Below are 25,701 nucleotides of genomic sequence, written 5' to 3'. Positions count from 1 at the left end.
TCAAAGGATTCGGCCTGTGGAATTGTGTGTCCGTGGGCGGATGTTTGTGTGCGCTTGTGCACAAGTGTGTGTCATTGGTCTTGCAGTGTTACAATGATTGTTCAAGCCTTTATGCGCTATCAGCCTGTGGACCCGCACAATGTCTGTTTTTTCTCTGAGGCTCCGAATCTGTTTCAGGCTTCCTTTTTTTTTTTTTTAATCTCAGTACAGAAATATTTGTGTCACAGTGAGCTGTTGCGCCGATGGACAGATGCTTTATGCAGCCGTGAACACTGACGTGTACGGTGTGTTAATGCTTCACCAGAACCAACTCCTGCACATTTAGAAAATCCGAAGGGAACTCTTTCACACAGATTCTCCTGCTGTCTTTTTTAAACTGCGTCTCATGGAGCTAAACCTGTCCCTTTATTTTCTTAAATGATCTTCAGTGAAGCCCACTGTAAAGTGGATGTTCAGGGATGCGAGCTGCAAAGGACACACACTGATCACGTAGCTCCATCTGGTGGTGATTGGACAAGTCCTACGCAGAGGACGGAAGGATATGCTTGAGTTAAATTTACTGTGGCATGCTTCAATTTTATGCACAACATCTTTCTTGTGCAGGTTGTTTTATTTTCTTTCATTTTGAAATTTTTTTTTTTTCTGTCTTTGCACGGCCATGCCGTGTAGACAGACAGACAGACAGACAGAAAGACAGACAGATAAGTCTGACAGTCAAAATGCACCTCATCCCCCACATATTCAACAAATAATAAAATTTAAAAAATTTTATTTTTTTAAGTTTACTTGAAAACATACATTAAGAAATAAGAAGAAGAAGAAGAAGAAGAAGAATTTACTACACTTTATATTGCATGGAGTGGATGTTCATGTATATAATATTTTAGTTATTTAAGGTTCCTCATCTTCAGAAGACAATGCTTGTGTTATTTTCATTTTGCTGTGGTGACACTTAAATCCCCCGGTGTGGTATCACTATAAGGTTTCTCATAACTCATCTCGTGTTATTCTAAAAAAGTTTGCCTTTTGCAGGCCATATAACCTCTCAAAACCAACAGAGTTGTTTACATAGAACGGTGGTGGAAGAAGAATTCAACCTTTTTTTTTTACTGTAGTAAAAGTAGCAATAATACAGTCGCTTATAAAACAACTTCCTTACAAGTAAAAGTACAAATGCAATGAGAACATAATGTTACCTACTTAAATTATCACAAGTAAAAGGATGTTTTATGCAAAAAGAGCCACTCAGAGTGTAACATTCATTATATACGTTACTGGAATATTATTACTCAAAGCTTCGTATTCTATAAAACTAATCATCTGTTTTATATGGAACTAGTAACTAGAGCTGGAAAATAAATGTAGTGGATTAAAAAGTTAAATATATATCCCCCTCAAATGGTGTGAGGTAGAAGTATAAAGTACCAGGAAATGAGAATACTCAAGTAAAGTGCAAGTAGCTAAAAATTGTACTCATACTTGAGTAAATGCAGTTACCGAAAACAACAAAACAAAACTACAGAACATCAGATAAACTGCTGCAAGACGTACAATGTATCAAACAACATGAGTTATGGGGACAAAATTACAGAATTAATGATGAATGAAAAGGCCATTTAACGAGCGGAAAGAAAAACCAGCATGGCCCCCTATAGCGCAGCCCTCCGCCAAGGCCAAATGTCGACGAAAATGTCGGAAAAATGCCCAAATCTCGCAAATCTTAGGGAAGAGATTCAAAAAAATTCCTGGATCCGCCCTTTTGGCCGGGTCAGACCCAAAGGGTTCTTCCAGGGCCCACGTCTCGCCTTAGGGGTTTTTGTGTAATCCTGCTGAGGAACAAAGGCTCTAACAAACACGTGTGAAAACACAACCTCCTTGGTGATTCTGCAGTTCGCTTCGAAGACATGTGCACAAACGCGCGTTTTATCATTTTTGTCCGACAAGAGTTGCCGTCTCCCTGTGACCAGGCGACAACGCGATTGGCGCCAAATCTCTGGCGCACCCCGCCTCCTCTCCACTTTCCCGTTTCTCCATTGGTTGACAAACCCGTCCTTCAGCTAAACCCGGAAAAAGAAGAACCCGAACGCCGGAGTTTTTTCTCCTCTCGTTCGTTTCAGCTTTCATGAAGCTTTTCGGAGCTTCATTTTCAAACGTAACGTCACGAAAAGAAGGGAAACTGGTTTCACAACAAAAAAAGAGCCGAAGCACACAAGTGGACTTTGTTTATTACGTTCAAACGAGCAGGGGATTCGTCTTCGGCAGCGGTTTAGCTCAAACTCTGGCCCGGCAACAGACTGGATCTGACTCCGGTTGGTAAATCCTGAAGGTATTTTCCTTTTGTGCGGCTAAAGTTTGCTTTTGAGCCAAGGCATAGTAAGTTGAACGTGGACGGACTTTGCCAGGTGAAGGTAGACAGGAGCTAGATAGAGCTAACGTTAGCTCGACAGTCAGACTGCGGTCGTTCACGCCATGATAGCGCACAGTTAAATCACAATGAATAAAATCTCATTTTTCACCCTAGTTCTGGTTAAAAAAATAAAAATAATGATACATATACACGTGTTCATTCATACAGGACTCAAACATTCCTGATGAACTTTTTATTTTCCGTTTTTGATTCACGAGGCAATAAAAACACTATTAGAACAGGAGCAGTTGAAGTTATAAAGACAAAAACCAGATGTAGTGGTGAATTAATAAAACAGAAAGATTGCGTTCATGTCAACAAGTTGCCACAGTTGTTATGATTTTTACAATGAATTGTTAATCTGACGTCTGTTAGGTTTGTTAATCCGTTGACCGACTGAAGTAGAGACTATCATGGCGTCACTCAGCAGCCTGTCTCTGCTGGGCTTCAAGCAGCTGTCGGTCCACCTGGTGGACTGCATGAAGACACCGGCAGACCCGAGACCAGCTGTGAAGCAGGAACCAGGAGGTGAGCAGCTGCACCGAACAGGCCCTCCTAAAATAAAACGTTTTACATGTTCACCTCCTGCAGGTAGCTGTCGGGGACCGATCAGGTTTGCTTTTTTTGTCCCACCAAAAGTCCCCAAAACCAGAGACACTCAATTCACATTGGCAGTGGCAAAGAAAAGTAACAAGTCCTCATATCTGAGAAGGTGGAGCTAGTGATTTTTTTTTTTTTCCCTCAAATAATTTATAGACTACCAAACAAATCTGGTGACTTTTTTCAGTCCATCCGATAATTGATTGACCAACATTCATACATGTTCTAAGACGCATTCAAATAATCTGCTTTGAAGAATGATTTGCGAGCTTTCCACATGTCACTTACTTCACTGAAAGTCCATTCTCTGTATGTGCACCACAGGCATCACGTTTCCACGTCACTCTTGTGCAAGGAACATTATTGAATTATTTATATAAGCAACAGATGAAGAGTCTACCTTTCTCTCAGTTTTATCCTGTCTCATTCCTTTTGTTGCTGCCATAGCGGAGAGACGCATCATGGGAGGTATGTAGATGGTAGGGGCACTAAGGTTTTCACTGCTGCTAGACAGGGGGCTGATACTCAACTTTGATACTCTGCAAAAAACAAAATATGAGAGGAAGCTAAACTGAATCCGAACACTTTCGTATCTTATCCTCTGGCCTTCATTGCTCATGCTGCTAGGAGGGCTGGAGGTGGACGGATGCCCAGTTCCTGTCAGATCACATCTTTCTGGCCCAGCGCTGTGCGTACTGGTTCCAGGTGGCGGCCTGCTCATTGAGAATCACTGATCTAAGTGAACAGAAGGTGGTGTTTCAGAAGAGCAGCGTATTATTGTCTTTGTTCAACTGTCTCACGCTGTCTGCATTCTCAAGCATCAGGACCTTGGAGGAGAAAACACAAGCTGGTCCACGTGGTATCTCTGTAGCAGCTGTAGCTCTGAGTTATGTTTGTTTTGAGGAGGCACTCGTCAGCCTACTGCCCCTTAACGCAGAATTAGAAATCCACCTTTAACACCCAACGCCACTGTTGGACCTCCCTAATGCCTTTGTGACTGTGTTCAGCCATCACATATTGTTGTAATGTTCCGGTGTCCGCATCCTTTTCGCCTCAAATCTGTAGAGAATCAATTTTACATAACCTGTTAAATGCGCAAACCCTTTGAAACTGCCTCAGCGTGTGAATCGTGTTTTGCAAATCAATTTGTTTTGCCTTCAGGGTCATCGGATGACCTCTCAGTCCTCGCCCTGAAGGAGCTCTCTGTCCGCGTGGTGGACTGTATGAAAACTCCAGGACTGAACGGTCAGATCATCCATCGGGCAGCAGGGCAGAGTTACCCCGGCGTTGAGGTCGAGTTGAAAGAGAACGACGAACAGCTGGAGACCGACCAGTGCTTTGAGAATCCACAGCAGATGAACGTGATAAACCCGGAGCTGGATCAGCACCTAGAGTGGTGCCACACTGACCTCGGCGCAGAGATCAATTTATATAAAGAAGAAGCAGCGTCGGAGTGTGACGACAGAGACCCCAACTGGGAGGAATCTGAAGCTAGAGAAACAGATGAACTTCAGCCGAGTCACGCAGGGGCTGATGGGACACTGTTAGTGTTTCAGCAGGAAGGCAGCTCAGGTGGGGTGACATGGCTCATACAGGACCACAAACTATCCGAGTCCCTTAAATCAGCCATGCTGAGTGGTGCAAGCAGTAATTCAGAGGTGCGTCAGGAAGAAGCCTGCTGCAAGGATGCAAGATCACAACATAGTCAGAAAAACTGCCCTGCGGACAACATTGCCACAGCGGAGCAACGTGGCACTGAAGCAGGGGAAGAAGCTGGAGATGTAGGAGCTTCTGAGCCTGGAGCCGGAGGTAAATGTTTCTTTACAATTGAAAACCTATCTTAGTTTTATTTTGGACTTTCTTCAGTTGAAAATGATTCAAATGAAAACTGTTCCATTGCTGTTGAATTTTTAAAATGTAGTTGTCCAATGCTGTGATCAGGGCGTGGTATCAAACCTCAATATGGGTTTTCTTTTTTTTTGTTTTTGTTTTTTTTGTTTTGTCTTTTTTTGCTCCTGACCAAAATGAATTTAAAATGAAGTTTTCAACTGTCAGCTACTTTTTATTTTATCAGATTGTTCCAGATTTAAATCAAGATTTTGCCAATTTTATGTTATGTTTTCTGAAGACAAAGTTTGTTAATGGCTGCACGTTTAAATAACAATTACAGTGTTACCCCTAGATTTACTACTTTGTGGGGGCGGGTGGTGTGTTTCAAATAACTGATTAATCATTTTGTCTGTAAATTTTTCTGAAATTTTTCATTAAAAGTTACAAAAAAATGTTGCTCATTAATTTTCTGCCAATGAACTAATCAACAAATTGTTGCAGCTCTGATCTGAATATTAATATTAAAAAAATTCTATGTTTTGAAGTTGAAGCATACACATAAGTCTCTGCTTAATTTTTGACAGCAACTTCCTTCTCTTTTTATCGCTTTCTTTTTCTTCTTATCTCTCTTCCCTGGCCATCTAGGGAAAAAAATACATCCCAGCTCAGTTTTGTTGAAGGATCTAGACAGAACCCGTTAATCTTAACGTGTATTTCTCCCTTTTCTCTTTTTTTTTTTTTAAATTACCATCCCTTTCCTGCAGAGAAGAACCTGCAGGAAAGTGTGTCTAAATCCCGATCTCACTGCTGTGAGCATTGTGGGAAATCCTTTGCAAGGAGGAGCAATGTCATCAGACACCAGCAGCATCACTGCAACATGACAAGAGGTACGGTGAGCCAGCAAGGACAGACAGAGCAGGACACGTATTCATGCAACAAATGCAGCCTGACCTTTCGTACTAAACGGCACTGGAAGCTGCATGCGTGCGTTCACAAAGAGAACACTAAAAACCACGAGGGTAAAGAAACATCTGAAGAGACTCCACGAGAAAGATGTCACACCTGCGCGCAGTGCAATAGGAGCTTCTACTTGCTGCACACGCTTCGGCAGCACCTCCTCACTCACACTGGAGAAAAATCTTTCAGCTGCAAGGTGTGTGGAAAGCAGTTTGGGAGAGAAGGAACTCTGAAGGAGCACCAACTGATCCACACCAAGGAGAAACCATTTAAATGTGAGCAATGTGGCAAGACCTGCGCCAGAAGGGGAGACCTCAAAATACACATGCTAAGTCACTCTGAAGAGAGACCGTACAGCTGTAGCTACTGTACAAAAAGCTTTAAGCAGTTGGTAAAACTGAAGCAGCACGAGCGCATCCACACAGGGGAGAAACCATACCAGTGCAAGCTGTGTTCAAAGCACTTTCGACTCCAGGTGTCTCTGGCGGCACACCAATACACCCACACAGGAGAGAAACCCTTCAAGTGCACCCTGTGCCCCAAGGCCTTCAGTGTCAGAAACAACTTGAAGAAGCACCAGATGTTACACACTGGGGAAAAACCATACAGCTGCTCATACTGCGGCAAGAGCTGTCGTCTCCTGCAGCATCTGATTATCCACGAACGTGGTCATACAGGAGAGAAACCATACACATGTGACAAGTGTGGGAAAGGTTACTCCCATCTGTCCGCTCTGAAAACTCACCAGTCCCGTCACAAGGAGAAACCTCCATGCTGCTCCCTGTGCGGGCAGGAGTTCGGGGAGCTGGCAGAGCTGACCTACCACGAGTGCGTGGAGACAGCAGCGAAACCACACCGCTGCTCCGAGTGCGGCAAGTGCTTTTCTCAGGCTGTAAACTTAAAGAAACACAAGGTGATCCACTCTGGAGAGAAACCGTATGACTGTAAAGATTGCGGGAAGCAATTCAACCACAAGAGTAATCTCACTAAACACGTACGCATCCACACAGGTGAGAAGCCCTTTGAGTGTGAACATTGTAAGAGGTGCTTCAGGCTCCTGCAGCACCTCACAAATCACCGATTAACACACTACAAGGAAGAGACTTTGGATCAGAGACTTTGAAGCTTTTTTATGCGCGAGCAGGTTGTCCACTACTCGCAGGGTTGATGGTTCAATACCAGGCTCGTTTTGTCCACATGTCTGTGTCCCTGGTCGAGACAACCGAACCCCAAATTGCTCCTGTTGGTGAGGCCTGTGTCTTGCATTGTAACTCACTGCCACTGGTGTGTTGGTATGAATGGATGAGCGAGAGGCAAATTGTATTGGTCTTTAAAGGGGTCGTTTGACATTTTTGGAAATATGCCTGTGTATTGCATAGAGTTAGTTTAGTGGATGCATGCCACTCTGGTGTCTACATGCCAAATATGAAGCTTAGCTCAGCAAAAGACTGGAAATGGGAAGTAGCTCAGCTCAGTCCAAAGGTGACCAAATCCACCGACCAGCAGTTCCAAAGCTCAATAATCCAGCAAATAACCCCCAATAAAACAATTAATTTTTCCTTTTACACCCCTGATTTTGTGAAGGTAAAACAAACCAGATATAATGTGTTAGTTAGTTGTCAGTGTTTTTAAGTACCATTTCTTTGATATAATCGGTCGGAATTTGGCAAGGTTTTTCCTTGATGAATCTCAGTATCTCTGAAAGTGAAGTCTTTGTTATTAATTATTGTTTTTTAAAAACAGCATTTCTTGACAGTTATAGTACAGTTATACTGCTATTGTAATATGAAGTTTAAATGCGGAAAACTGCTTTTGTTCCTTACTTTGCTTGTAAGGATCGGTTGCATTATTAAGCAGAACTGAATGTAGCTGCCAAGTCATGCATCCCGTACCATTTCAGCCTAGGCCATTACTAAATGTACGAAACTGACAGAGTTGAGCCAAAATGGCCCAATGTGTGTGTGCTGATAAAACAATGTGATTCAGTGATCTCCAGAAATTAGGTTATATTGTGGATGAATTATTCACCAGTTAATAGATGTATAAAAATACATGTTTTGCCGCTCCACAGTTTATTAATCCGTTCCGACGGATTCTCGCGGATTCTAAATAATTTTACTCCACCACATGACCCCTGGGGGGCTCTGTAGGTGTCCGACGTCTCGTCTAACTCTCTGCCATTTAACATATATGGGTATTTTCCCAAAATGTCGAGCTTCTCCTTTACAAAAACACTTTTTAAATGCAGTTAAAAGGGAAGATAGACAGAACAAGGAGGACTACGTGAAAGAGCAGGGCTTTATACAGACCTGGACACTTGTCAGAGATGACCTACTACTACTACTACTATTTCTGAACACATTAATGGTCTGAGGTGTGAAATCAAAAAGCGGGAAGTGACGAGAGAAAAACAATTAAAGGAAGCCTCCATTAAAGTCAGCGCCAGTAATTCTTCCATTGTTCTGGCTTAAAGAATATCTCACCCCCTTGAAAACCTGTACCATGTTCATTGGACATTATGCTCAGGAATGGGGTTTGAGAGACTCTACCTCTGCAGTAGGAAGTTCAACTTAAAAGGACATTTGGTGATTTTTTTTTTTTTTTTTCTGCGGTAAATCCTGAGTTCATTATCAAATGCAGGGAAACTACTCATTGACTGAAATTTATTCAAAAAGAATAAAGAATTAATTTTTTGGCACTTTGCTGTTATTAGATTATTAGATTGCTGGAGATTGACGGGAAGTTAAAGAATTCATAAGCGCTCCTTTCCTGTCATTGTCTCTTCCACTAGGTCAGACTGTAACGACCAATAACTAGCTAAAAAGTGCCTTTGAGTTTTCTCCTGTTTTTTAAAATGTGAAACAAATACCAAAGTATTCAGTGCTCTGGCTGCTCCACTTCCAGGATTCTGTTCAGAAACACAAACACTGTCCCACGTTAAATGGCTCCTCAATAATATTGTGTGATAAGCAAGTGCCTTTAATCTACTGATTATAGCCAATTAGCGTTTGGGTTTAATTAACGTGACCGTACGTGGATTGTCTAACAATGTCAAAACGTAGAATGATTTCTTGGTTGGTAACTAACGAGATGAAATTCACAGACTTGGAGAAACAAGAAGCAAAGTCTGTGTCATCCATGCAACACGGCAGCTGCGTGAAGACAAATAACACGTTTCAAATGACTTCACTGTTACTAGTTTTGAGTATAACCTGAATAACGGAGCGTTTTGGGGTTTTTTTTGTCAAAAAGGGGGTTTTTAACTTTTTTTTTTTTAATTATTGGCTTAAAATGTGATAAACAGTAATGTCCATTTACCACTGGTAAGTGAATGATCAGTGAATTATTGCCTGTTGAAATGGGCCTCATAGTCCACTAGGTGGCGCTGCAGCTACATGCTCCTCAACACTCTCCAGCTCATCCGGGGGGGGGTGTCTCAACTCCTAACTCCAAATCTGATTACTTTGGACCTCGGGTTAAAGTTGGAGTTAATGTCGGTTTAATGTAAAGATTAAATTTGAAATGTAAGAAATTCGTCTGGGTAATAGTCAGGCGGTCTTTACATTTCACCCTTGTTTATGTTGTGAATTTTAACTGTGTCTCACTGCTGCTCCCCAGCCACAATTACAGCCTACAACAAGTTTTAAAAAAATGTTTTCTGCACCAAGTTAATGTTACTATGGACCATAAATGTTTTATTAGATTTGTGTTTTATTTATGCTACAGTAAAAAAAAAAAAGTGCAAAACATGAGTAAACATCCTCATTCTGGAAAATAACCAAATCAATATTTAAAAGGATAGTTCCACATTTTAAGAAATAAGCTTGCTGGGTCAATACCAGTCTCTAATTGGTCTGTTAATTTTTTTTTTTTTTTTTGCTGGTAGGAGGATTTTGTCTTCCCGCAGTCTTTCTGTAAAACTAAGCTGTCTCTAAAAATCCGAGCTTCGTATTTAACTATTCCTTCGTCTTTTTCAGTTTAAACAGCAACGAAAAGTGTAGCATTAAACAGAAAAACTACTAAAAATAAAAACGGCACATACCACAACTTTTTGTTTTTATACTTGGAATGAGGTACGCATCAAATAAGCGTCCTTATAATGACTTGATTAGTGAGACTTTATCTCCAGCTGTAACCAGGCTGTTTCACCTTGTTTCCAGTCTCTGTGCTGAACATTTCCTTACTCTAGCTTTTGTTCTTTTTTACAAATAGGATTTATTTATTAACTTTATATATAATTTTATTTATTTTTTTGCATTTTCCATTTAATTAACAGGTGACAGAGAGAGAGAAAGGAAACAAGGGCAAATGTAGATTTGGTTTAATATAAAACTGGAATACAAAGTTCTTCATATAATTGAAAAACGTACAGAACTAAAACGGCGTTAAATCATCAGAAATAGTGACTAAGAATAACCCGAGTAAAGAAAACAAAGCATGTGCACACGACAAAAACTTTCCCCAGTGACTTGCTGTGTTATTTTGACTCATTGTTTTCTTTTGCATGTCCTCCGCACATTGATTCATTTGTCATCACTTGAGCATTTACTGGCTGTTTGTCACTATTTACCAGGAGAAAACACACTGTATCCAATGCCAGTACATCCTGTAGCGACTGAACTGATTTGACAGAGTGTTTGTGTTCAGTGCGCGTGCATGTGTTTGTGTGTGTGCGTTATCACACGCAGTACAACAAACGGCCTCCACGTCGATCGGTGTCGGCAGCTTGGAGTTTCTCAACTCTGGATTTGACCTGCCGGACTTTTCCAAACCCCGATGAGTCACAGGTTTGTCAAACTGAGCCGGGAGGCTTCAAATGACCCGACGGCAGCGTTAGAGGAGCATTCAGCAACCGGGCTTCACGCAGAGGAAGGACGGCAGAAACAAAGATGGAACTACTCAATGTCCTCGTCTGTCTGAGTTTAATCGGTGTGGCTTCAACTCAGGTGAGAGAAAAACGGATACTCTGACAGAGATCAAATATTACTATTAGTCAGATGCAACATTATTAAAAAAAACTCAAAATTCAAAACTAGGTTTCAAAATTTCTTTTAAGTTTTTATAAGCGAGGATTATTTCTCATAGGAGTAGTTCTATGGGACCTTACACTCATAATCTCGGTCATTCTGAGTATAGGTCATGCGAACTTTGCACTCGCCATGTCTGCCGTAGGGATTTGGGTTTGTATTCCGTGCTTTGTTCCTGTGTATGGAGGCGAGCGGCGCGACCCTGATAAACCTCACAGCAGACGCAGAAGTCAGCCCCCCCGGGTCGGCTACTGGAGCTCCCGCGTCTACAGTGTGGTTCTGTTTCAACAGTAGTAGACATAAAATCATAAAATCAAAACAATAAAACTGTGAATGCTATTCATATAATGCTGAATTTGTATACATTTATTTATAGCAACACATTATCATCGCTCCATAATAATGGTCAGGTAAAAAAAAAATTACTTTAGTATAAAATTTCTTATTTACTATTATTACTCTCCCAAAAACCCGTGATTAAACCTCAATCATAGAGAAATGACAGTGCTCTTTGTCAGCTCCGTGTCAGTGAAACTAAATGCTTGTGCATTGATAAACGAGTTACAGTACATTGCCTTTTCAGGCAGTTTGTTTCATTTATTCATTCACTTACATAATTTGTTAAAAGCAGGAAATAGCAACCTCCCAAACTCAAAAAATGTCCACTCATGGCACATGGTTTGAATGAAATTTTCAATTTAAAAAACTCTTGGTTTAATATATTTCTTTTTGTTCGTGGCAACCACAGTAAACTGAAACTAAAAGTACACCTCCTACTTTTGCAGCGATCCATGAATGAAGAACAGCTGCGTTTTCACTGATTTTATTTTCCCGCTTACTGTCTCTCTCTCTCTAGGAAGGGGTAGTCAATCCCAGAGGAAATCGTCCCGTTGAGCATGGCACGAGATCCGAGAAGTGTGCAAATCAGATAGAATGGCCCATCTGCACAGACGATGAATGGGTAAACAGCTCCTTTCATCCCTTATTTAGTCCTGCTTCTTCTACAAACCAAAAAAGATGACACATGTTTGTCAAATTTAACTAGAGCTCAAATTTTAATTATTTTTTTTTACCTAGTCCAGCCTCTAAACGCAATCAGAGGTTTATAATTGTTATCCCTCTCCCTCTGTCCCGTCTTCCATCAGGGCTTTAAATGCCCGTCGGGCTGCAGGATCCAGGGTCTGATGGATAAATACGACCACGACCTCCTGAAGAGGATCGAGAAGATCCGCAACCTCCTGGATCAGAACAATGTCAAGTACCGTTCCACTGACCAAGTGTCCAAACAGACCTATGACAGCCTGAAGGACAAACTCATCTCTGGCGCTGGTTAGTGTGTTAGTGTGCTTGTGCGCGTTCTTTTCCCCAGCAAGCATTTGATAGGCAGCGGGAGGTTCAACTTAAACCCGAAAACAGATCATTTAAAAAAACTGTAAATTTGTACTGAATAGAAGCTTTTTTTTAACCAAACTGATGGAATTTATCCCAACTTACATAAGTATTCTATAAACATTTTTTGTACAATTTTGTACAGCTTTTACTGAAATATATGGAATGGGAATTTTATGGCTCTGATTCCCCCAATAGCATTACCAAGCGTCCCTTTGTAGTCCCCAAATGACCATTTTGTATATCTCTTTAGACAAAACCCAAGAAATCAGTGTAGCAAACGCCGTTCTGTACTACAGGCACACATTTCCACATTGCCTCTGCAAATTTGGTTCACTATCATTTAGACTAGTGTAGAGTTTCTGATAGTGGACTGAAAAGAGTTACCCTTCGGAAGACACCAGGATCATGACAAATGTGCTGAAGAACAGTAACCATTTTATTTTGGGTATTTCACTTTCAGGCTTATGCCCCAAAAAAGCTATGCTTGTTTTAATCTTCAAAAATTTGAATTAAAGGTGCTGCATGTAGGTTTTTGCTATTGCTACATAGCCAACGTTAGCGTTAACAGCCGTTTATTTATCAGTCTAGAAGAAGGGCGAGTTCAGCATCAAACCTTATTCCTCTACTCACCACGAGCTGTCTGCAGCGGTGGAAAGCAACGCCAAGGTTGACTCTTGTTTTGTTTCTATTTCTATCACTTTTCCTCTTCTACTGAAGTTAGCATGCTAACCAGCTAGCTCCGGCTTGACCCGTCATCTAAAACCACTTTGCGATAGTGAGTCACTGTAGCGTCCAGTCTGCCCTGAGTCCAACATGAGAGGATGAAGAAATAGCTTTGCTCAGAGGACGTTACCTAACCTCTTGTCTCGTAAACGCAATGATGGCTGATGCTCTTGGGAGGTAAACAGCTGTTAATGCTGACGTGGATATGTAGGGATAGCAAAAACTTACATATAGCACCTTTTAAAAGGATTATAATTTAGATTAAAAATTGATTTGTGTAGACGACTCCACAGAGCACCTCAAAAAAAAAGAAAACTTACGTTTACATTTAGCGTTTCTCATTAAAACGCATTTTGTCCCTGAGGTTTAAAAAATGTGTTGGGAGTATTTCCCTGCTCAAGTGACATTTGCAAAGCTTTTTATTTTATTTATTTTATTTTTTTTGCATGAAACAAACAAAATGGGGGACCCACACGTAAAACATTGCTCTTTTAAACTTAAGTGTGACGATAATTAAATATCAAATACTCTTCCAAGTCTAAGTGTCTGCTTAGTCAGTGTGTCTGCTTGTGTACAGCATAATAATGTATTCATTCAAACATGTCTTCTCTTCTTCCACCAGGAGGTGATAACAACTACTACAGCTTGGCCCAGGGTCTTCGTGAGAAAATCATAACCATGAAGATCAAGATCGACAGACAGCTGAGCGTCATGGCCACCTTGAAGGATCGCATCAAAGACCAGGTCGTCCAGATGCAGAGGCTGGAGGTACGGAGACGCAACGGAGACAAAGACACACATTTACACATTCACGTTTATGGCCAAGGCTTCGGCCGTAGTCCTCGGCTTTGGGAATGGCAGAGAAACTAGGCGACGACCACAGAAGCAGTGCAGTTTAGAAAAAAGTTTGGGGTTTTCAATTTTCAGGCTGGCTTCTGTAATACTCAAATTTATGTCTTTTTAGGCAAAAAAAAAAAAAAAAAAAGTAGTAGTATGGCTAAATCTACTCTCTAGAAGAAAATGCACTTATTTTGATTATTCATAGATGATAGCGTATAAAAATTTAAATGTATCTCTCTAAATCAGAAATAATAAATCAGTTTACAATTGAAAGGAAGCTCAACCTCACCAAACCTCATGAATTTCACCGGTCAAAAGCTGAGGTGGCCGCTGAGATCTGCTCAGCTACTTAGCTTTAGCAGGGGTTGAAATTGTTTCGTTTTTAATTTTTTTGTGTGTATCTGGTTGCCAGAGAGGGTCTTATTTAGTTATGTAAACTAAACTGAATCTATTCATATCAATAGATTTATTTATATTATTCAATTAGTAACTCTCCAGCTGGAGAAAAGACAATGTGTAAATTCGGTTTTAGCTTTAGCTCTTTATAGTAACCGCAAGTTACAGTTTTCACAGATATTATACTTTTCTATACAGTAAAACTGACGTCGAAAAGTAGGATTCAGCTCAGTTTTGAGCAGATATGTAGTTACTGCGTTTTGCCTTTGTAGGGCAGAGCAGATGTCTGAGCTTCCATCCGCTCACCATACGTACACAGATATTTAACACCGCTGTAGCCTGGCTTATCTGCTTATTTACTTACAGAATCTCTGCGTGCAGACGCACTCATTTGCCAAACAGGAAGCATATGCCCAACTCTGTGTCTCCTCTGTTAGGTGGATATCGACATTAAGCTTCGTTCCTGCAAAGGATCCTGCAGAGGCTACTCCGAGCACCAGGTGGACCATGAGAGCTACGTGGCATTGGAGAAACAGGTAAGGACCTAACTCTGTGGTTCCACCACACCCGGGACCCATTTAAGGAACTTAGGAACATTACCTGTATTTCGACCGGGGGAACCAGGAACCAGGAACCAGGAACCAGAGTCCAGATTTAGTTCCTCAGCCGTTGTTCCTGGCCCCAGAAAAGTCCCTGCTTGGTGGCTAATGACTGTCTGGTGGCCCAGAAACTATTGGGTTTGAATATGCAAAGTTAAACATCAGTGATTCGTCGAACGCAAAGCTCACGGCTGCCGCAGCTTGCGTTAAGTTTACGCACACAGTAGCGTGATTGAAAAGCGAGTGAATGAAAGAACCGGATTGTCTCCTGGTCAAAACCTTCAGACTTTTTAAGTGACCTGGTTTAACCCTGTGGAGTCCAAGGTAAAACGCAGAAAAACAAGAATTTTAGTGCTAAAAGATCAAAATGATTAAAGATTAATAACGATAAATTATCATATGAATACGGCACTTTGAAACTTCTTTAAGATGTGTTTGTCCTTTCTGGATTGAATACGTCTTTCTCACCTCCCAAAGGACAATTTTTATTACCAATGCTTAACATGGTTTTTCCCAAATAAATTAAACTCCGATTCTGCTTCATAATTTTGGTTGAAGCCGAATAGTCACGTGTGCGCCCCAAGGGTGTTTCTGCTCAATTCCATAAAATCAAAATACAATGCTCCATATCACATATCCTACTGGTTTACTGGTCCTAAGACTGATCCTTCGCTGTCCCCGTTTCGACAGGAAATACTGCATATCCCATCAAGGAGTTAATAATACCGTTTCTCTGTACCTTTTAAGATAAAACTTAAAATGAATAATCTCATGAACAAATCTGACAAAAATCAATGGGGAGATTGAGTAATAATTCATTGTGCAAACTTTAAAAAGACAGAATCTCTTGATACGTTTATTATCAAGAGATTATTTTCAGAAATGAACCCAGTATCTGGTTTTGAATTGTTCGGTTTGCAGGAAGCCACCCAATCCCCTTTCTCTTTTCTGTCCATTTCCCAGGTTAACCAAATGAACTCCCAGTCACACCAGATAACAGAGTCTGTGGGGACACTGTACGTGATGAAGAGCAGGCCGCTAAAGGATGCGGAGAATGTGGACAACATCTACAAGTCCGGCATCACATCCGCAGCGGCAGCACAGCAGAGAGACGATATTTTCCTTGATGTGAGTAACCCTTTGTTTGCTTTGACGCTTCTTGGACTGTGAAGGACTCTGCACATTCATGAAATTTACTAAGATCAATTCGGACACTGTTTAAGGATAAGCCCTTTGGTTCTCCTGTGGATGTAAATGTTAGAAACAGCTCGAAAATATATGTATATATATTTTAAAGGCTCAGGGATTCCCTAAAAACAAAAGCTGCTCACTGCAGCCTGTAACAAGCAAATAGGAGGAAAAAGTTCATTTGTTGGGGATTGTTTTCAGCGGCGAATTAAACCCTATTTGGTGCTCTAGTGAGTACCGGGGGCAGCGGGACGGTGTGTGGGTGTGTGTGTGTGTGTGTTTGGGACTGAGTCAAAATAAACTGAAGAGTGTGAGTTCATGTTGTTGAAGGAACATGTCACCCAGTGCAACCGTGTGACTCACTGATGTGTTTTTAATAATTAGCTCTATGGCCCAGAGGAATAAGACATATCAGGCTCTGATACACACACAGCACTTGGTGGTAGGATCAATTTGTTGTTGGTTTCGGGCTTTTAATGGGATTGTGGTTGATAAGAAAAACAGAATATCACCAGACTTACACTTTAACAGTGGCGTGCGGCGAGTTCTGCCCACACAAGCGATATATGCTACATGTGGCACGTAGTGTAAATCGCTTTGATTGGTCGATAAGACCAGAAAAGCGCCATATAAGTGCAGCCCATTCACCATTTACCATTTTATGAATGCAAATTCAATCTCTGCCGTGTTTTCACACTCTGTTTACGTGCCAGTGCACCAGCTGAACGGGTGTTAGCTGTTAGCCAGCCAGTAAAGCACGCACTAGCCCTGTCTTCTTTGTCGTCTTGTCTCTGTACATTTGCGAAGAAGACTCGTACAGATTCGGGGCACGTGTAAGTCTTTTGCTAAGACTGGAATCATTTCTGCTTGCGTGGATGCATTGCCTCTTGTTTTTCAACACACCTTAAAGATATGCTAACATGTAACTCTCATCTAGCTCTTGTTCCTATGTTCCTTTTGCTTCCTCATCCACGTTTTTTTCCTAGCCTTGTGATTTCCAGTTATTCCTCCCACCGAACCAGCGTCAGCAAGAGTTAACCGTATGCTGCAGGTGGCTTCCATTCTCCCAGAGATTTTTGGGAAATAAGTGCTGTGGGAACAAAGCCTGTCACACCTTACACGGGATAATGCGATCGTACCTCTGCCTTCTGCTACCGAGGGATAGGAAGAGGGCCCAAAGAAGTGGCCTCAGGAAACATCCATAAGCTTATTTGGTTTATTATTTCCGTGTATACCGACAGTGAAGCAACGAACAATCTGAAATGCTTGGAGGCTTATTAATGCTTCCACAATCACAAAGCCGGGCACATTTTTATTACAGGGAGTGGGACAAAACCATGTCCGTCTCAAAGCGGACACAGAGCCAAGCCAGGGCCTCCGAGGTGGTTTATTACTGCTATCCAAGGCCACTTCTTCAGGTCGTCCTCCCATATCCCGGCATTAGAAGGCAGAAGTATGATCACACTATCCTTTTTAAGGTGTGACAGGCCACATAATTTATTTCAGCTAAAACCAATATGCTGCTAACTCTTGCAGAGGAAGGAATGACCAAAGGTTCCATTTTTTTCTAGAACCGTGTACGTTCAAGCTAAATTTTTTTCCTCTTTTTCTTTCTCAGGTGAGGAACGTCCATTTGACCCTAGAGGAGGAAGGCTCCAGCTCATCCCCAGCAACCATCTCCAAGGTCCCAGGTACTTCCAGCTCTGCATCTATATCCCCATCATCCGATTCCTTCTCCTCCGTCTCCTCCTCCGCTTCCTCCTCCCCCGTCTCCTCCTCCGTTTCCTCCTCCTCTGTGTCATCTAAATCCATCACCGAGATCGGGGGGACAGTCGGGGACAGTAGTTTTGGTGGAGGGTTTGAAGGCTACGGCCAACCCAGTACAAGCCACGTGTCCTCCAAAACCATCGCCTGCACCAAGAGCACCAAGAGGACCATTGTCAACACACACAACGGGCCGGTGGAGAGGGTGGAGGAGGTGATGGAGGGAGGCCCCCACTGCCATGATATGACAGACTTATCCAAGGGAGGGTTGAGCTCTTTCTTCCCCACTTTTGGCCACACATCCTCCTCCTCCTCCTCCTCCTTCCCCTCGTCCTCCTCCTCCTCCTCCTTCCCCTCGTCCTCCTCCTCCTCCTCCTTCCCCTCGTCCTCCTCCTCCGCCTCCTTCTCGTCCTTCCCCTCGTCCTCCTCCTCCTCCTCCTTCTCCTCCTTCCCCTCGTCCTCCTCGTCCTCCTTCTCCTCCTTCCCCTCGTCCTCCTCGTCCTCCTTCTCCTCCTCCTCTTCATCTCAGACCTCCAAGCTCATCCATGCCGGTGGTGCCAAGGGAAGCATCACAGGAACTTCCAAAAGTGGATTCTCGGATCCATTTGGTCATTTTGGGCAAGACTTGGGTGGGTTCCTGACAGACAATCCAGAGGATGACATTCCTGATATCCACGCCCGGAGTATGAAGAGCAGGCGTATCGAGCGGCAGGCTGATTATGTAGGAAAAGGTACCAAAACATCAGACGTGGAGTAAAATCTGCACGGCCTAGGGGGGCACATTCAGCTAGACAGCATGCGTCAGAATCAGCTAGCTTACTAGTAAGCCCTATGTACCAAAAATAAGACATGAACACAGTATTTGTTATTGTTTGTTGCCAGAGCTTCAAGAGTTTTGCGTTCACATTCAGTGTGATGTAATTAATTGATAAGATCTACAGTTTTTGAGTTATTCTGGCTCAATGTGTAATTTCAAGAAAACCTGTATGGAAACTAAAGACTATGGGGAACCTTTGGGGCTGTTTTTGCTTTGTGATGAAAGAAATCCCCAAAAATGTACAGGAATGCTTATGTGCCATCATGCAATGCTGATATTTCAAATGCAGATAGACAAAACGTGTTTGGGGAATGAGCTAATTGGGGGTTAGTGTGAGCCGTTTTGACTAGAGTACATCTAAACTATCAGACCTGAAGAATTGTTTTTGTTTCAGGGGCCTTAGCCACAACGTCATGTCTAGTGACTGCAGATGGGAAGTAGCAAGTAGCTAAATCTGGTACAAAGCATCTCCTCTTTTCTCTTGTTTGAGGTAAAAGTTTTTTGTATGTGTTCCTTACGAATACATTAAAACAATCCAAATACTCCCACCGGAACCGCACCCAACTAGGACGAGTCACCAACCAAACTCTCTACGGTTTTTTGTTGATTAAAAAAAGAAAAACATAATTTCACGGTTTTATGTATTAATTTATCCAATAAAAAAAAATAAAAACATATTTTCTCTTTTCTCAGCCTTGTAATTGCACAAAGTAAAGTCTTCGTCGTGTAGTTAACCCTCCAGATTCCCAGAAGTATCACAGAGGAAATGACTTCAGTGTCCTCATTGGTAGCCATGGCCTTGTTTGTAACAAAAAAACTCAGTTGTGCCGTAAGAAACTGCTGACGCCCCAAATGCAGATTTACAAAAATGGGATGGAGAAAAGGTCTGATTCGGGCAAGTGTTAGCCATTTTGTAGGGGATGTGCCCGTTTTATCTCTGCTGTACATTTTTCAGCCAGCCGAACCAAAGAACAAGCCGGTCCAAGCTAACTCGCAGTCTGCGGTGTTCCCCTCTCTGTTCGCAGATTGTGTTGAAGCCTACCAGAATCATCTGAAAGGGGAAACAAATGGCCTGTTTAAGATCAAACCCGGCGGCACGGACTCCACTCGGGTAGTGGCAGTTTACTGCCAGCAGGAGGGTCTTATGGGTGGGTGGTTGTTAGTCCAGCAGAGAGAGAGTGGCGCGCTCAGCTTCAACCGCACCTGGGCCCAATACCGTGGCGGGTTCGGCTCGGTTGATGCACACGGCAAGGGGGAGTTTTGGCTAGGCAACCAGAACCTCCACCTGTTGACTAATCAGGGTGAGACCATGCTGAAAGTGGAGCTTGAGGATTGGGAAGGGGGCATAGCAAGTGCTGAGTACACAATCAGGGTCGGTTCGGAGGAGGAGGGGTACCCGCTGCATGTGTCCAGGTACACTGGGGACGCGGGGGATGCTCTTGTGATGCCTAAGTCTGATATGGCGTCTTATCTGTCCCACAATGGGATGAAATTCAGCACCTTCGACAAAGACAACGATAATTGGGAGGAGAATTGCGCGGAGATGTACGGGGGCGGCTGGTGGTACAACAACTGCCAGTCAGCTAACTTAAATGGGATTTATTACAAAGGCACGTACGACCCGGAGAAAAACTCGCCGTATGAGATTGAGAACGGAGTTGTGTGGGGGACGTATAAACCAGCCAATTACAGCCTGAAAACTGTCAGGATGTTTATCCGACCGGCTGCTTTTTAATGGGACACGGAGCAGTGGAAAAGTGAAGAAAACTTGTCGAACTAATAACACTTTTATACACATTTTAGAACTGGTTGCCAGAGAGGGAACAGTCAGAAAATAATGAGAATGAAATTGGAGAGGAAGTAAAACAGAGGAGCTGATGGTAAAGATTTCTAGGACCAAATTCAAAGGTGGTTTCAGACCTTGTGGACAGTTTATCTGTTCGTAAATCATTCTGGGATTTCAAAATAATGTCAAACAGTGTCCGTGTATCTTCATTTGTATTTATGTCAACCCTTGTGTAAACAGCATTGACCTGTTTGTTAGGATGACCAAACCAGTGTTCTTGGAAAAACCCAATGTTCTCCCTGTTGCTGAACTCTGCTCAATCAATAAAGATTCAATGTTCACTTCAGCTACTGTATTTTTTCAGGATGTAACTTTTTGTACTAAAAGACAATTTTTCCAAAATACCAAAGAAAATGTACTGGCTTACATTGTAGTGGAGTAATAAGCCATTTGAATACAAACTTTTTTTTTTTTTTTTTTAATTACAAAAAACATGTCATTATTAAGACCTGTGATTACAAATGGAACTTTGACTATAAAATCAATTATGTTTAATGTGCAGCGCCTATAAACAGTAGTCACACCACATGGAAGTTTTCATTATTTATTGTTTTACAACACTGAAAAAAATAATGAATCGAAAGAAAAAGACACTTTGTTGTCAAAGATTCCTACACAGTGATCTAATAAAAATAGGGCTCACCTGTGTGAAGTTAAGCGGGTTCAATTTATTGTACTATAAATGTACCAACTTTTCTTTTTTAGTGCCTCCTTTTTGTCATGTTTTAATTTTTTGTTCTGAAGCAGTTTGTGACATCTGCTCTATAAAGATGCCATTTACATATACGTCTTTTGAATAATTTGTTGGATTAACTAAATTCTCCCCACAGTGGAAAAACACACATCAGACATAGATGTTTGAAATTCAGTTTTACTTACACAGCAGGGCTCAGAGGAGGTAAGGTTTAACCCTTCATATACTTACGTTAAGCCAATTATAACTGTAAGTTTACATTATGTTATTTGTACCTTTTATCGTTTCTATAGTTACAAAATATCTATTACTTTCTGACAGAGTATTATAGGAGGATCTGTATTTGCTTTTAGGCAGTTTAATGATGTGGTTGAATGTGATAAATTCTCATTCACAGTGACTGAAGTCTTCCTGTGAAGAAGTGTCATAAAATAAAAAGCAATCAAAAACATTACATTAACATAAACGTTTTCTGAACATTTAATGTACGTTATCTTAAGACTCTTGCTCACATCTTTGTCTTCAACTGTAGTATTGAATACATAATGTTTACATTTGCATTACGCTATTAGTACATTTCCACATTTATTTTTTTCACAGATGTACCAAGTGCAGTATTTGTTATATTCTGACAGACATTATGACAGATGTTGCAAAACATTTGTCCTGCAGTCAATGTTGGGTTATATTCAGGTAAACTTACAGAGACTGGAAGTGACAATGTTTGTGTTTTTTAATGTGCCATTAAATATCAAATAATCCAAAAAAGGAAAGACACATCACATTCTGATGAAAGCAAGCTTATTAAAAGCGGTTGGGGAGTAATGCTGTGACGTTTTTAAAGCTTTGTCTGCTTCAACTTTTTATGGTTCAAAAATTGACCAAGAAAAAAACAAGAACTGAGATGTTTGTCCTGTCCAAATGCCAGACCAACGACACAAAATAAATAGATTTCATGTTTGCAGTGTCGTGTTTGAATTAGAGCGCAGTTGAAGGTGAACTGACCACACTCTGTTTTTTTGTTTTTTTTGCCTGCAGTGTGTATGAGCCTGAAACAGAAGAATCAAGATGGCCGACACTCCCTCAGTCACACGCGGACCTACAGAAAGAAACGGTGTCAAGTGAAATCGGACGTCCCTCTGTGTTCGGATGATGACTGGGTAAGAAACATGCAAGCAGACAAACAGAGAATTGCATTTATATGGGTAATTATCGTTTAGTTTATCATCCTTTACGCTCAGATTGTTAAAGTAATTTTCGAATATGTGAAGGGATCAATTCAACCTACAATGTGGAGTTGTAGTTGAATTACAAACTCATCTACGAGTAGCGTGAACTGAAACTAAAGGCTGAGAACATACAGTTTCATCCAGTGACGTTGCACATGTGAAAACATGTTCTTGTGTTTCAGTGCTTTACACCCATGCTGCTAATCAATTAACTCTCTCACATGAAAAAAAAGAACAATCACCCTTGACTTGATTTTAAAGGTCAGTTTGTGTCGAGCACTTTGACTTGCCTCTGGAATCTGACATTTTAGCTCTTCCCATTCATTATATTGCAGAGTGCTTTTCTGTAGGTGGGACCAGCTTATAACTCATGGCGAGCATTTAGTACAAAGTTACTGTTGCCGCGACATATCGGCAAACGGACGTTGGTTTCCAGCTCTGGTACACCCTCTCAGATACACTTGTAAACCCTTGTGTCCTTCCCCATAGGTTTCTAAATGCCCTTCTGGCTGCAGACTCCAGGGTTTGATCTCACAGATGGAGAGCGAAACAGAGAGCAAACTGTGGAAGGTGTGTAAAACAGCAAAGATGTATGAGGATGCAGCTGAGAAGTCCATGGCAGAGATGACACACGTCTACAACTCCAACCGTAGAGTCGTAGTCAACAGATACAGTAAGACTCACCGTCCATGTTTGTTTCGGTGTTCTGGACCCAATAAAGACAGAGAGGCAGTTATCAAACTGATGCCAAATAAATAATGCTGCATTTTGTCTCCAGTGTCAGAGCTGAAGTTTGTAGAGCATGCAGAAGATTTGGCCAGGAATCTCACGAGGCTCGTGAATCGCTCGTCCAGTCTGTCGCAGCAACTCGAGGAACTGGACAGCAAGGTCAAGGAACAGATTGAGGACTTGTATCGAACAGAGGTGAGGCGTGGTAAGATGTTGAAAAAGGGAAAAGAATGTTTCTACTAAATGCAAGTGACATCAATCTCTTCTACAGATGTATATAAGTACCACAGAATGCATTTCAATCACAGAATATTCACTGTCTTGTACAAAAACCAAGTCTCAAGTTTTTAGGCTCTGTGTGTGTCAAGACTACACCTTGACTACCTCAATCTCCTATGGCAGATTGTTTTCTCATGGTCAAGGTACCTTGACGAATTACATTTTTTGCGGCACTCACATTTAATTTTTTATTTGACCTGTTATCGCAAGAAAATAATCTAAATACTAGTGTCAAGATGTCTTTCATTGTTTTATCATGATCATGACATAAATATTCAAATTATTAAGATGCCATCCTATGCTGTATAAGAGGACTTAAGGAAGATTTCAAAACCATTTAGATTTATTTCTCGACGTACGCACTGTTGGACATCACGAACGACTATATTCCGTTATGTTGGCATAGTTGGTGTTGCACTTCAATGGTTTTGTTCATACTTGCTTGGTAGGATGCTGCCATTTTACAACTCCTTCTCTGGTTATCACTTTCTCCCCTGTGGGGTACCCGAAGGCTCTGTTTTAGGACCATTGAGTTTTTTCTTGTACTCGCTCCCACTTGGCAAACTTCACCACAAACTGAATGTAAGGGCCAGTTTTTATGCTGATGACATCCATCTTTATACTCCCATTCTGCCAGATTGTAATTTTGTCCTCAAATGTGACGACTGTTTTTCTGAAATCTTCTTCAGTCAATACAAACTCTGGCTGGATATTTTTTGCCCAATAATCAGAATCAGTTAGTGAAGTAACACTCTATGGCTTTATTATTATTATTTTTATTTCAAACTCAACAGGCCAAAAAAAAAAAATCTATTATTCTGCTCTAGGTCAATGTCTTAAAATAAGAAGCTACAAAAACATTTTAGGAAACACATTAACTTTAGGCTTTATTTTGCTTCTCTACTGTTATTTAGTAATGCCACTTCATATCTTAGGTGGTCAATTTGGCGCGCTGTGGGGCTCTTGGTAATAGTTTGTGTTTTTGTAGTCATTTGTTGTGGCATTAATGGTATATAGATCACCTCACAATGCTTACATTACCAGGTGGACACTGACATGAAGCTGCGAGCCTGCCGCGGGTCCTGCCGGTCATCACTGCCGTTCACTGTCAATCATCCCAGTTATCAGACACTTCAAACTGACGTGGACAACACTCTCAACAAGAGAAGCAGGGCCCCTATGCCTCCTAAAGAAATCCCACATCTCACGCTGCAGCCTGTAGATGTAGACCCGGCACCTTCTGCAGAATATAAGACCTTCCCAACAGTCCAGAGAGAATTGTTGACATCGGACAGAATCAGTTAGTTTTGCAGGAGCCGCAGGGGGACTCTGCAGACGTGGAGCTTTTTAATCTTGCTGAGCTGGATTGAAAGAGTTTTACAGTTTACAAAGGAAGCAAGAGAAGAATGGGTGTTTCTTTTCCATTTCAACAGCACTTTTTACCCTGGTTTCTAAAGGGCTCATTCAAATTAACAGGTTTGTTTTTTTGGTTTTTGGTTTTTTTGTGTATGATTATAGTTCACAGAGTGACAGACTCGTGTCCACTTGAAAATGTGTAACACTCTCGCATGGTGCAGAATGCTCACTTGTTGTTGCCTGTTAAAAGTCAGTTTGTCCAGTTTTGCCTAATGAACACCTCTTTGGCTGAGCCAGCTGTGGCTAAATGCACCAGTTGCAATGTTGCCAGCAGTCTGGATTTTTCCAACATTTTAAATGTGAACATTCAGCAAAAACAAAAACCTTTTTGTACATTTGAAACCAATTTTAATGAAAAACAAATCAAACTGCTGTATGAATCACAACAAGTGTCAGATGCATTACACAAAGTGAATTTCATTTTCCATATCTTCTGTCTTATTGCTGTACTGGTACTATAATGTTAATGTTTGCTTGACAAATGACTTTAACTGCAGACCAGTCAGACCGGAACAAGTATGTCCAAAACACACCTCAAACACTCTTTTCCCCTAATTTTGATGACTGTGAATATAATAAATGTGAAAATAAAACTGCTCAGGCAATTGTTACAGTTTTGCACAATTCTTTTACCTGTTCTAGTCCTAATGCTATTTTGTTTTGTAATTAGAACTATAAAAACATTTCTTCCAGGTTAATAAATGAACATTTCACTTGTCTCGAAACCAAAATTTGCTTCCCGGCATATGTTTTTCTATTTTCTTTTGACAAGCTGGAGCAGCAACAATTTAGGTTCTTCTTCACTGGGCATTTCAGCAGTTATAAAAATAACTTGAGTGGGTAATTTGTGAAAGTGCAGTGAAATAACAGCAAGACTGGACAGAAAGTATGTTCCTCAATGCGTTTATTGAGTAGCGGAGGACAGTTGGCATCAACTTGTCCTTGTAGTGCACACTGATGACGTCACA

General features: G+C 41.4%; 4 protein-coding genes across 6 annotated transcripts; all 4 read left to right on the top strand.

Moving 5' to 3' along the window:
- Positions 1-2,029: 2,029 nt before the first annotated feature.
- On the top strand, positions 2,030-5,305 carry LOC120797294. Of its 2 annotated transcripts, none has more exons than XM_040140846.1 (3): positions 2,030-2,309; positions 2,783-2,935; positions 4,169-5,305. In XM_040140846.1, the coding sequence occupies exons 2-3, from the start codon at positions 2,821-2,823 to the stop codon at positions 4,849-4,851; spliced, it is 798 nt and encodes a 265-aa protein (XP_039996780.1). In that variant the 5' UTR covers positions 2,030-2,309; positions 2,783-2,820; the 3' UTR covers positions 4,852-5,305. The 2 variants fall into 2 exon arrangements, with proteins under 2 accessions (XP_039996780.1, XP_039996779.1); XM_040140845.1 differs by having other exon boundaries at positions 2,030-2,326.
- A 347-nt stretch (positions 5,306-5,652) lies between these two features.
- Positions 5,653-6,917, top strand: LOC120797737 (zinc finger protein OZF-like). Its single transcript, XM_040141584.1, has one exon. It carries the CDS (start codon positions 5,715-5,717, stop codon positions 6,915-6,917), a length of 1,203 nt encoding a protein of 400 aa, XP_039997518.1. The 5' UTR covers positions 5,653-5,714.
- Positions 6,918-6,945: 28 nt separating this feature from the next.
- LOC120797262 (fibrinogen alpha chain-like) lies at positions 6,946-25,396 on the top strand. The gene is made up of 12 exons (XM_040140780.1): positions 6,946-7,040; positions 10,483-10,740; positions 11,678-11,782; positions 11,967-12,150; positions 13,559-13,704; positions 14,610-14,708; positions 15,735-15,899; positions 17,578-17,650; positions 22,119-22,240; positions 22,799-22,982; positions 23,088-23,233; positions 24,362-25,396. Exons 2-12 carry the CDS (start codon positions 10,684-10,686, stop codon positions 24,620-24,622), a joined length of 1,542 nt encoding a protein of 513 aa, XP_039996714.1. The 5' UTR covers positions 6,946-7,040; positions 10,483-10,683; the 3' UTR covers positions 24,623-25,396.
- On the top strand, positions 18,356-20,802 carry LOC120797289 (fibrinogen alpha chain-like). 2 transcript variants are annotated; one of them, XM_040140833.1, is made up of 2 exons: positions 18,374-18,454; positions 19,538-20,802. In XM_040140833.1, exon 2 carries the CDS (start codon positions 19,685-19,687, stop codon positions 20,273-20,275), a length of 591 nt encoding a protein of 196 aa, XP_039996767.1. In that variant the 5' UTR covers positions 18,374-18,454; positions 19,538-19,684; the 3' UTR covers positions 20,276-20,802. The 2 variants fall into 2 exon arrangements, with proteins under 2 accessions (XP_039996766.1, XP_039996767.1); XM_040140832.1 differs by having other exon boundaries at positions 18,356-20,802.
- Positions 25,397-25,701: the final 305 nt, after the last annotated feature.

This window comes from Xiphias gladius, chromosome 12 (assembly GCF_016859285.1).
Source record: "Xiphias gladius isolate SHS-SW01 ecotype Sanya breed wild chromosome 12, ASM1685928v1, whole genome shotgun sequence".
In the NCBI taxonomy this organism is placed as follows: domain Eukaryota; kingdom Metazoa; phylum Chordata; class Actinopteri; order Istiophoriformes; family Xiphiidae; genus Xiphias; species Xiphias gladius.
The sequence above is the reverse complement of the archived record's forward strand: the minus strand, read 5'-3'. Positions and strand labels throughout refer to the sequence as shown.